Consider the following 13,415-nt stretch of genomic DNA (forward strand, 5'->3'; position numbering starts at 1 on the left):
CTTTCGGGGTTAATGTCAACAATTTCTTTAATACATCTCGGGGGATGAATTAGGCAAAGTCCGGATTTATGGATGTGGGTGCGAAAGGTTGTCGGAGTCGTTTATTTGACGATGAAAAAGAATCGATGTGGTGTTGTTCATTTTGAAGTTAATGTATGCTGTGTAAGTAGATTTGAGTCTATAAATTTCCAAGCAAGACGGGAAAGGGCAAAGGAACCGTTAGTGAGGTCGTCATAGAGATTTTAGGGTCGAAATGTACACAGGAAGGGATCAACAAGAGAGCCGATGGAGAATATATTTAATTTATTATTCATAACAATTGTGTAACAGTTGTCATTTACATGTTTGATTAGCGGATCAATCAGGAGCGGGATGAAAATAAGTCGGAGCTACGAGTAGAAAACGTCGTCCGAGATCGAAAGGAGCAAGTTGTTTTGTTTTGCCTTGGGTCGGTTAGGGCGAAGTTAATCCTATGGGAGTTGGAGTGACGTCAGGACAATTAGAAATTGTGGTCGCAATCCTCCACTGCTCGTTCACAATAAAGCTGGGAATACAAGCACAAACCCAACGAATTCATTTCTTACTAATAGTATGAATAAGATTAGGTACATTCAAATTTACAAGAGTCATTATGCTCTGAAGCAGTTCTCCCGATTTGAATTCATCCGATTCCAACTTCTCGTTGCTTTTGATAAAAAGCGCATTTTCTCAACTTACTTCTTCACTTATCTTAAATTTATTTAGCTCCTTGGTGAAAGTTTGTTTGGGCGTCGAACCTTATTATTCGTTTTGCCTCATGAAATTTGTCGAATTTCAGATTCCTTGATTGAGCTGTTTAGAAAAAGTGCGTACTTTACTCAACTGGATTCGAACCCTCTATTCCGAGCCGCTTTTAGTTTACTCTCAAACATGCGGGTTGAATTTGACACTCCCCTTGAGGTCTGATATTCCAGTACTAGCACCCACTTCTTTGATGTGCAGTTTATTATTTAAACACAGGATCTTTGCTCTATACTAGTCTACTCTATTTCCATTTTCCATAATCTGGCACACCTTTGTTGTTGTCTAAATATACATTTGCGTGTTTTTATCAAAGTTTCCTAATACCTACACACGCTTCAGATATTTTTACTCAAACACAAAACAAACTTCGCACCCCCTATTTTGATATTTTACCTAAAAAATTAATTTGCCTCGAAACAACCAATAGGCTTTTTTATACCTTGGGCGAAAAGATAACAAAGGAAAAATTTCTTTTCTTGTAAATGTTCCCCAGCATTTCAGAAAATGCTTAAAAAGCCGATTAAAAGCTATGTACACCTACATCTAGGTAAGACAAGAAAGTCGTCCCGAGCTAACGACTTCTGTTTCCTTAATTAAGTTAGTACAGTCATTTGGCATAGTTTAGTATATTAATTAGACTAGAACTAACTTCATTTCAAACTTACCATTAAGGAAAAAAGAGACTTTGAATTTGGCTGAAAACAAAAGAATGGCCGATTATTAATAAATCCAGAAACGTGAACCGGGCATCCACAAAAATACGACTACAGTTATTAGAATTTTTGTGGGCACCCGATAATTAAATAGGGTGTGTTTTGTTATATTAATCGTGCCTTGTACGTGTAAATTAGTTAAAACCTCAAACTCGAATGTGTAAACCGTATCAAGGAAAACAGGCTTTTAGTTCAAAATAATTTAATCTATACGAGGCTAAGAACCAAGCTGAACATCGCTATTGTACACTTATACAACCCACAATACAGTTAGGCGAATGCGTGGTGGCTTTTAAGACTACGCACCGTCTATCTCGCCTGATAAATACGGGCAAGAAGCGGATTAAAGACAATTTCCGATCACGTGTAAAACCAATTTATAAGTTGATTCGATTTAAGAAATGCAATTAAATGTTAACTCCGTTAAGTCAGAATTGACGGAAAATAAAATAATAGGAATTATGGCTTGTGGTGGTTAATTGCGCGATCAAAATTCTGCAGTTTGGTTTAGAGGTGACTTAAGTTATTAAACCCGCAGTGGTGACATTATTTTGTACATTATTAGTGGCTGCGAGCTCGTTACGGACTGTGGCCGTAATAACAAAATTATGGTTTCAATACCGATTTGGCGCACTAAGTATATTTCTTTGTTTTAGCTTAGTAGTCTCGCGAATACATAAAAAATTAATTTAAAGAACATTACTCCCTAAAATCGCAACTTTAGCAATTTCCCAAGTTTCCCGAGCTTAAAAGGAAAATTCGCAACACAATGAGACTGAGTAAATCCTTGTAATTTTTCGATCTTAATTTAATATAACAATAAATTTTAAAATCGATACTGGTGTCACAGTGGCCGCTTTGTTATAAATACCTGAAGAAAAGTGAGAATAAAAAACAAAATCGACAAAGGGCTCGTAGCTTGAAAATAGAACTTTCAATAAGTGTTCAGTGATTGTCACCTTTATCAAGGCCCGGTGTACGACAGCATATACCGTGCATTCTGTGCCTTTGAGCGATTTCCGGGAAAGATGGGTCTCTATGACCTCCCACACAATAGGGAGTTGTATTATGTGACAGTTTTGAAAAACTGGAAAAACACTTATGTAACCCCAATTAACGGAGCAAAATCAGTCTCACAATACGCACAAACCCTTGCTTTGGCGCTTTGGTAAATAAAATCGGTCTATCGAACCCTTCAAACTTTCAACTTACAAACAAATTTCTTATTCGTACATGAAAACTCACTTAAAACCAAGTTCATGTTAGCATATGTAGATTGCGTAGGTACGTCATCTTTCATACAATACCACTTTATATTTCCGTATCACAAACCCAAAGAATGACTAATGTACTAATGGAAATGTGAAGGCACTATTATAAATTACTAATCGTAGAAAAAATTATTTGTGGGTTTTACAGACTCCGATGATTGCTTTCGCAGACCGTGCAACTCCTATTTCTATTTTCTCCTCATGTACTTTGCGAGTGCATTTATGATTTATTTCGTGCATCGCAAACTTTTAAAATCTGACTGGATGTCCCCGTAATCTGATCTTGACATACTTAAGATTATATTTCTTGAAACTTGTCGGTGATAAAGTTTGGATTATAAGAGTCAAGATTCGAACTGAGTGCTGTATTAAGTTTTATAAAGTGTTGATAAAATCCATATTCGGGTGAAGCTTTTACCTTTTAGGTGATTCACGGTAGAAAGTTATGTTTAATTAATAAAAACTTTGTATCGATTTACGAGGCCCGATAGCGTTTATTGCATCTTTGGTATTGATTTGGTGGCATTCACGCAGCAAATGTGGACAATGATAGCATAATTAATCTTCTCGTATGTATAATATATAACAAACACGTCAAAACATAAACGATTAAGTGCTTTGATGGAAAACTCTTTGAAAATATATGTGCTTTATTTAATTTATTTATGGAGGAAAGTTTTTCTATAAAACTTTTCAGTATCTACATGTGGCATTTAATTAAAGTCGCAGATTGATTGATTAAAAAAATGACGAGGACAATATTAAAAGACACGAGAAAAACTCATTAATTTTTCGAAAAACGTCCTGTAAATCTCTGGTATTGGTGCGGGCTGTTTTATTTTTATATTCTTAACGACTACTAATTAAAGTGACATAACATTTAAAATGCAAAGAGAACCAGTAGGATGTCCACTAATGATCCAGCTGACATATTTATACGATGATTTGAATATCACACATCCGAGCATCTAACTGCAATCCATGAGCATTACAAATTACGCAAAGTGTTGTGTGAAAATAGCGATAAGCGGAATAGTTGGTTTGTTTGTTAAATTAGAACAAAACGTTTTTGATTTATAAAAATGTGAGTAGCGTAGGACTTTTGCGGACGATTTATCTGAAACTCCTCTGGAAATGACAAATAATAGAAGCACAGTTCTTGTCAGTATGGCCTCCGTTCGGCGCACAGCTTATCATGAAGCTGAATCCAGAACCCATAGCGAAATTTTCATGAGGATTTGGCAAACTTCTACAAACGATGATAGGCGTCAGTTTACGCTTTTCGTGACAAGCTCATAATTTTAAAAAATGCTTTACTTCACCGGGGTTTGTATTCATATTGCTACGTGTCTCCTTTTAACCGTGAAATGAAAGAAACACATTTCGCATCAAATGATACGCAAAGCTCTATTCGCTTCGAGCTATTTTCAAAAATTAAAACCAAAGTCGGTACACTATTTATCTGGATAAGGCCGAGCTAAAGCGTTATTTAAAATTAAACGAGAAAACGAATCAAATGTGCCTCTCGCTGGTATTTGTATTCTTCTCCGGCGACGCACATTTATAAGACCACCCCCTAAACATTCTATTCAACGTTGGAGACACATTACCCATTGTTGTCCCTAATAAAGGTAACATAATGTCTTACATCACCGATTTTACCACCAACATGTAAAAAATGTAGGCGGAGTGTAAATTATACACGCGGCCAGTCACGGCCTGCAATTGATTCCCATATTACGGTTTTTCATAATGTATTTTATTGCGTCATTATGTTTACAGGGGAGAGATAACTTGGAATTTTTTCCTTGTCGACGAAATAAAACAAAATCACAAAATATTAGACAATAAAACTCGTTCATTAAGTCAATAAATTTCGATATTTCTAAGATGCGACATGATCCTTCACTTAGACCTTTTACGGTTTTATTTTATTTACTTTTTAAGATTTACTGTCGAGATTCACGAAATTTTACGGCTTTTTTGTTACAAGATGTAATTAAAACACTTCCATTTCCACAAGAATTAACAATCTCTCTATTTGATTAAACGATATCCAATATGTCGAGAATGAAAGACAAATGTGATTCACGTTCCGGCAATGTTTGAATGTTTGTACAAGTTGATTGCTGACTGCTTGATTCCAAGTATATTTTATCATTTATCATCAACAAATCCGGAACTTCGGCCAAAAATCGATCAATTTGGAGAATTTTTTCAACACGAAATGATTCATTTTGTCTGGTAGGCTCCTCTAAAATTTGCGGCTTGTCTGGCACAGCTTTAAAGCTCATTGTGCATTATGTGGGAAGCCGTTTGTGAGAATGGACACACCTAGCCCAATAAAAAATAAATTTTTAGGGCGGCTAATGTATTCAAGGGTAGATTTAAACACTTTAAATGCTACATTAACGTTAAAATGTTTTATTAACAAAGGACAATAAAAACAAACAGTTTAAAACCGAATTCCGAGTTTATGCGATGATTTATTCAAACATAATGGCTCTGAATAAAAACGTCACTACTTTAGTTTATAGTCGTTATATATTTTTTGGTGTTTCTAAACCGACAAAAGCTGGACATTAACCAAAATTTCGACAACAATTTATCGCAGATCTAGCTCGGACTTTGAGATAAAATATGTGCATTTTGCGTGTCCGCCGCACTAAAATTTTGTGTAAAGGAGGTGCTATCGGCCATTCGTCTCCCGCCCATCTATTAAATTAACCGTCATGTTAATGTCACTTGAGCTTGGGCATTACCAATGTCTAATAACAAATCTGGCCTTAGCGACTTTGCGTAAGCGCTAAAACAAATGTTTAATTCTCCTTTCACGTTATTTGTCTCGGCAGTTACAAACTACTCGTATTTCGAGCAACAAAAGATGATTTGTTATGCGTATTGTCTGGCCTCCTTCTTTTATGCATCGAAGACAGCGGTACATAATATACGAGGGTTACGCCAACTTTTACGAATCGCCTCGAACCGAACAAATATTGAGTAATACTGCTCAAAACTGGATTACGTAAAGCACTTTCGGGACGCCTTAAATGACCGAAAACAATACTTAAACCTTGTAAGTCGCAAAATTGCAACGTGATTATTGCCGCTTAGGGCGACGCTGAAACAGAAGTGTCTTTTCACGCATACGCTACACTAACCGTAATGGAGTAATACGGCCAAAAAAGACAACGCAACCACAGACCCATTATAAAGTAATTCACCATTAAAATGACAAAGCAAGGACGCCGGACTTAAGGTCGGCTCCAGATCGATTCACTATTATGGAGCAACAATACCCCAATCATTATACTCCGGAATCCGGAATTAAACAATTGAAAATCGGTTTTAAACAAGTAACCGGCTTGTGCAAGTTCTGGCAAGCTCATAATTCACCTATTTCTAATTCCGGTTGCATATAATCCAATCTAAAGTGCGAAACAAGACTGATTGTGCGCGACATATAAATCATGTTACTAAATGTGCAAACTTCGAGATATCGAAATAAGCTATTGGAAAAACTAAGCACGCTTGAAATCGATGCGCAACACAACTTTGATGATTTTCAGCGAATTTCTATGATCGACGCTGTCGTAGATTCAATAAACGAGGGATAAAAATCGGAGCGCTGCTGCAGAATCAAGCGTTACTTAATTTCGGCTAATTAACCACCAAACGGTGGTTTGGTCCTAGTTTTATTAGTGCGATTCCATGATCCCGTTGATCTACACAAACGTGCCTATTTCCATCATTCTGTCATATAGGATTTTCAGTTTAATGTTAAGGTGATGTATCTCCACGTTTATCTAACTTGTCTCTTGTTTAATCCAAACATTAATCAATCCATCCACCTGCCACCGTGTTGTCCTCGATGTGTTTACTGTCCCTGATTTTTGTTATTGTGTGCGTGTTAAATAGTCCCTAAGGTATCGAATGGTAAAAAGCATGTTGACATTTTCGATTGCTTCCGCTAACAGAGAGCCAGATGCAGGATACCGACTTGACCGATCTGAACACCGTTGAAAATATTTAGGTCTTGGAGCGGCTAATGTCGGTTTTTAATAACGTTTTTAATCTGAATTATTTAGCATATTTATGCATATTATTTGAGGAGAATAAATAACGCGACACCGCAAATTGGCTAAAATCGATATTAAGTTGTTGAGAGACACTGGATTAATTTTGGGATTTAAAGAGTACTTGAATTCGATCACTTAGTGCAGAAGTGGTCTAAACTATAACTTAGTTTCCGAATTTTTCTTATCAGTTTCCCTCCACTCAGTTTTGCATTAATTACTAGAGTTGAGCATTAGGTAATAAAACAAAACCATAAACCTACAGTAGAGCATAATACAGAAACATAAGTAATTAATTTTCTTTATGACTGCCTTAGATAGTTAACGTGGCACTAACTTACTCCAATCAAACTAAGGGTTAACCCTTACCGCCGAAGGATCTGCACAATTTTTGCGTTGTAAATAAATCGTTAATTAGGCGCACCGTAACGAGCAAAACTCAAAGTGGAAAAATAATAATAATAAAAAACGGCGTTGAAATGGGGACATAGATCACCGGTGTTCTTTATACTGATTGGAGGATTTGTAGAACGTCGTAAATAACTGGGGTATGCTTCACCTGATTCGGGTCTCCCTTACAACCCCGATGGCCCCACTGCCTCCTCTGACACCCATACTACGCCCACGTTATATATAGCTTTACAGTGACTGTTGACTGCATTTTCATTTAGTTTTGCTTTCTTTTAAACATTTCCAACCTGTTACATAAATTCTATCAGCGAAGTAAGAAACAATTCAGATCAAATTTTTAAAGTCTTTCAAGCAGAATTGTTCGTTATTTGTTCGATGCGTTGTTGTTTTGCATTATTCGTTTCGGAAGTTGGCGAAACTTCGATGCCACGCCAGTAAATAAATGATTTGAATGTGGGGTAATTTATTAGTTTTGGGAACAGTGTAATTATGCATATTAATATTGATTTTATGCATAAATTGACCGTAAATAATAGAATTTTCTGCTTGATATACCCTGACTCTTATCTAAATATATTATGTTAATGCACTAAATCGTATACAAACGTGAAGTTTGATTTATTGTTTATTAATGGACTGAATCGGAAACATTGTGTTAGTAAGTGAGAAAAACCGTGTTTGTTTAAATGTTGTGTTTAAATATCACGTCAACGGTTTTATCTAAATATCTAAAAACCTCGTTAATGACGAAGTAGGACAAAATAAAGCAATTAAAGGGAAATATAACGCTCAAAATCTAGATAAAAATCAAATAATGAGCTTTAGAGAGAGACCGAGAAGTTTAATTTAACAAAACGTTCAAGGAAGCTTGATATTTTGTAGTGAAAACTAAAATCGTGTAATTGAACAAATTTGTTCCCAGAAAATTCCGTTCGAGTCAGTGTTTTCCGTTCGTTTCCGGGAAAAAGTTTAATAGCAAACTATAATTAAAACTACAATTTTAATATTGAATGTTTTTCTTTACAAAATTCAAATGAGAGATATAATTAACAATTAAATTAACACTCGGTTTAATCCAAGACTGCTAATGCTGTAATTGCATATTAAATTTTTGGTCTCTCCCTTTTCACATTTTTCTCATTTCCTAATTAAACGGAAAATTGCTTTTAGAAATATAAAGTATAAAGCGGTCTGTTCTTTTTGTCAACTTCCCCTCCTAAAGATTAATATTATCTTTTTGATTTCAAGAAGAGAAAGCAAAATCCATTTACATCATTTTTGTTATTACTCGAAAAAAATTAATAAAAAAATCTAATTAGGCCATGATCTACTTTCCTAATTGCTACAAAATTCAATTACTGCAACGTTGTATAAAAATCGCGCGAACTTAAAACGACTCTCCATTTTATTAAATTCACATTCCACTTACAAATTACTCGACTGATATCCACTCGAATCCCGCACCTCGCAATTTTGTCCCTAGTGGCCAGATATATTACAAAACCCAGAATGCTCTGTTACCTAGCAATACAACTTGCTCCTATTGATTCCCCGGAAATTGATGCATTTTTCCAATTCCTCAACTAATTCACTAATTCATCAGTTCCAAGAAACAACGGAAAATGCTACGAAAGGGATAAATTACACCGAATTTATTACTTCGCAAGACGGAAAGTGGACTGGTTTAAGATTAAGAGGTTACATCTTAGAATATTATTACTTCATCAACACCCAAACCCCATTCGCACACCAACGGGAAAGTGCCGTAGCTCGGCCGAATTGATTTCCTCGAGCTCGGGCGCAACTTCGAGACATTTTTCACACACTAGTGACCAAAAGCAGCTTAATTTAGGCAAAAATTTCAAATTTATGTGTATCAATAACGGGGCTCTATTTGCGAAAGTTGTAAAAACTGCAAGGAAAAAATGGCAGTGTAGTCTGATTTGTAGCGTTAGCGATTCATCAATCTTGAAAATCGGCTACAGGAAATGCAATAAAAAAGGTAAATCAGGGAGAATTTATTACCGTCATAGTGTAGTAGCTTATCTAAATTAACGGTTTCCAGTTTATTGCGTTTATACCAAAATTATATGAAATAATCAGGTCTTAAACGCATATCCTGAAGCTACTATTATTCGTTTATCAGAAGTTTGAAAGAAAGTTAGAGCGTTTAATATTTAAAAGGCTCGAAGCAAGGATGCCTGTTGATAAGTAATAATTTATTTTGAGTACAATTACCGCTCCAGCGTAATGATTCTTTCATGGGTTTATAAATGTTTGATGGTAAATTTTGGCACACTATTACTCGAATGGTTGTTGTTGGTGAGATTTGAAGGGTGACTATAAATGTTTGAAGAATGGGTTATTAATACATAAATTATGAGAGCTATCTGAATGGCTATAAATACGGTTTAAATTGGTTGTGGTAATATTTAATAATTACCCCAATGTCCGTCCGATAAAACGTGGCTGATGTCATAAACGCCACATAAAATCCAACAAATCGTACCATATGGTTTTACTAGAACCTATAAAGCAAACACCATTAGCGAGACATCGTACGAACAGGTAATTTTAATATAATCATCGGTTTAATTTAATGCTCAAGTTTGCGATATTTACGAAAGCTCTCTGTTTGTATATTTCCAATAAATATTTTCTATTTCTCACAGATGGTTTTTGATATTCATCAAATGAGGTGAAATGCATTTCCGTGGGCGTCACTAGACATTCCATGCACGCAGTAACGCCGTGAGACGTTATTTCATTTCTTGGTTTCAGTCTTTTACCTTGTCCAAGACGAATTTCCCGACCTGACATTCCGAAATATTTGTTGACAAGCACTGCCCGCGCAAAAACCCATCACAACATCTTCATAATGATCCCATCTGCCGAAATTAATTATCATTTGAATAATTATGTTAAGACATCATTTAAGGAGAAAAGTCGTACGTCATGTCTCTGCAAACTGACACAACGCAAGACATAAATCAAAACTCCCAGCCACAATATAATTTTAAACACCCTCTTTGCCATTAATGACTGCACGATTTAATTGTAATGAAAGCGTAATTGTCAGTGTAACCATCAATCACCGGCTGTATTTCTTCTGCAGCTGCTGTAAGTGATTTCTGCAAGCTTTAAGAAAAAACCCTCCGCGTGTGAATTGCGCGATCGTGTTTATTCCTGCTCGTCCCAATGTAGGTGGTCTTGTTGACCTTTTATTTTCGTGCCATTATATGGCGCTTGAAAGTATTAAATGTGTGCGATATATTAGACTTATAAACCCATTGTCGTGCGTCCAGGACGCCTCGATGGGCTTTATTTCCGTTCAGTGCATTCGTTACGTGGTCACGTGTTAATATTTATTCCGAATTGTATTTATGAACCGGGGGATGCGTATTTGTACTGCCAACCTACTAAAAACGTGACAATTCTGTTTTGATACAGGTGTCAAGCGCCAACGCAAAGCTCACATTAACATTGTACGTTATGTTAAGAAGACGTCACTGGAAAAAGGGAGCGGTGTCCCCGAACGCTCCTAAAAAACTATAATATAAATCTCTCGATTCCCAATGCTTGTCCAGATAAACAAATGAATTACTACGAAATTGTCCTTTAAAGGTAGTGCCATAAAGATTACCACAACATGATAACCCGATAAAAAGAAATTCCAATACCGGCTCAGCTTTTGAGAAAATTCACCCAACTGCGAATCTATCACCGAAGCATTGTTTGTCGACACGCTCAATTACATTAAAACACCAGATAAGATTCTCTTCATTAAGACTAGCGAATTCAATTAACTTATCTGTAAGACGTGTAGTATCTTTTGTTAGGCAAAATCGGCCAATTAAGCAAACTGTCATTATGATCGTCGAGACCACACCAGAAACCGACTCCTATCGTGCAGAAATATCAGGTAACCAAAAACTAGCTCTAAAAGTCATTTATAGGATCTAACCATATCCTCGAGCAATTAACACAAGATCGATGGACGAGATCGAATCACAGCCAAAGCTTAGAAATTTTCTGTCGTTGCCACCTGTTTACAAGCCAGTGTGTTATACTTGTACGTCATTAAAAAGTGGCAATTATGTGCCTACAAGTGATGGCCGCTACTAATCAAGCAAACAAGCCGACTGGTGCACCTAGAATTTTGTTAATTTAGCCCAAGCAACAGCATTTTTGGCCATAATTGGAGTCGATTAATCAAAGCATCAATTAACAGTATTAGTTTAACAGAATGTTAGTTTATTCAAAACATCGTGTAAGCAATTTTCCTTTTCGTCTCTGAAATATTTTGATATCAATCTTTGTAAAAGTGGATGCTTCGCATTGTGTTCTTTCATATTATGCCATGAGATAAATCGTTTTGTTAGTCGGCAGATACAGTGCACCACGAGCAAATGTGATTAATAAGAAATATGTGTAACAGATATTTAATCAGAACAATATTATCTGCGAATCGCGTACAATATGTATAATTATAAATTGTGATGCACCCTGAGGGTTGCAGCATCATATCAATTGTTTTAGCATAATTTCAATATTCGTGTTTTTGACACCTAATCTATGAGAGTATTAATTTAATAGTTGAAACGTTGAATGCACAATAACCGATTAAAATTGGCGAAATTTGATTAAAATGCAATCACTTTTGGCCACATCAAGGAGTCAAATTTGATTGATTTTGATGTGTTAATAATATGACGTCGCTTCCCAATGATGTCAGAATATGAGAAAGAGCTGTCGAGTTCAATTTTAAGTCGTTTTGGACACGCAGGGGTTTCGACCTACAGAATGCTTGTCAGCAATGCATTGATGTCAACCGCACCTGCTGTCTAGGAGATAGTTGTCAATTATAAAAAGATCAATATCCGACCCATACTGCGCCAAATTATAAAACCTAATTTTTATACGGGGAGCACGATTTTCACGAGATACATAAATTAATATTCAAAAAAGATGACATCTTTCGACCATTATTAATCACACGAATATCGCTTCCAATTAATCTTTTTGCCAACCTGAGGCTGAAACTCACGATTTTACACGATCGATTATACGCATTACAATTGATTAATAATATACATGCACTGTATAATGAGGGAAAATTTTAATCTGACCAGTAGCACAGGTTTCGGTTGAAAAAAGCTGTCGCTGTCCACTCCCACATTGCAGCCGATGAGAAAAACCACATCCATCAATTTCTACGCCAATAAACTAATTTGACGCTTTATTTTATGCCTTGTAACGTTTTGTCCACTATACACACTATTACAAGCTTATTTATTACGTTGTACTTTCCTTTAGCGTATTATAACAAATCAGAGGAAGGTGAGAGATACTCGGAAAAATAAATAATTAAATTCTTGAATTACCCACTAAATTTATTCTATTCCGTATTAAAACCACGTTAGTGTCCAGTCGACGTCAGATTTATCGACTAGCGTAGGATTTCCCATATGCACCATTGTTTTCTAGTATTGGCTCAGTTCTACCCGTTTCCTCTAAATTCCTCATAAGGCTTGTAATTAAATCCGAAAATAATAAATTCCCACCATGTGTGGAAATCTCAAACGATATGATGATAAACTCCCAAAAATTATAATAACCATAAAAATTATTTATAGTACAGAGACTCGGTCTTTATGATCAATTAGTACCGCGCTTATCGCAGCACCTACGCCATTTATTAAATATTCGGTCACCTCTCATGCAACGAAATAAATAAAACTCGTAATCTCGCGGGAGGGAAATAATTTATTTTTCGAATCGGTACAATTAAGTCGTTCCAATTGTAAAATACATATTTGTGACTGCGAGTAATTTATTGCCGACTGTGGGAGTCTCCATTTGTTGTGCTATCGAGCAAGATTCTTCTGTCTATCGCCATCTCTCGGCAAATAATTCTTGCGAGTTTTTTCAAGTCAGGTTAACCGGACCACGCTTGATTACGGACGACATGTACAAATTTATGTCGCACGCTGCTTTTGCTCAACATTTTCCCTGATATTTGCTTTATCTAAATATCACGCCTCATCACCTCGGCGATAAGTTTCTGTAAAAACAGGATCATTATCGAGCGCTTCGTCTTGTTGAAATTTTGAAACAAGTATCCGTCTGCCCACGACCACGAATAAGAAAAAATTGCTTAA

General features: G+C 36.0%; 1 protein-coding gene across 8 annotated transcripts in view; it reads right to left on the bottom strand.

The window, feature by feature from the left end:
- LOC100141763 (agrin) overlaps positions 1-13,415 on the bottom strand; it is a 100,371-nt gene that overhangs the window by 76,306 nt on the left and 10,650 nt on the right. For 4 of the 8 annotated variants that reach the window (XM_015980404.2, XM_015980395.2, XM_015980402.2 and 1 more), the window contains exon 2: positions 1,449-1,478. The exons of the other annotated variants lie outside the window; for them this stretch is intronic. In XM_015980404.2, coding sequence (XP_015835890.1) covers positions 1,449-1,478 — 30 coding nt within the window. The remainder of the gene's footprint in view (positions 1-1,448; positions 1,479-13,415) is intronic. 8 annotated transcript variants of the gene reach the window in all.

This window comes from Tribolium castaneum, chromosome 10, assembly GCF_031307605.1.
Source record: "Tribolium castaneum strain GA2 chromosome 10, icTriCast1.1, whole genome shotgun sequence".
NCBI classification, from domain to species: Eukaryota; Metazoa; Arthropoda; class Insecta; order Coleoptera; family Tenebrionidae; genus Tribolium; species Tribolium castaneum.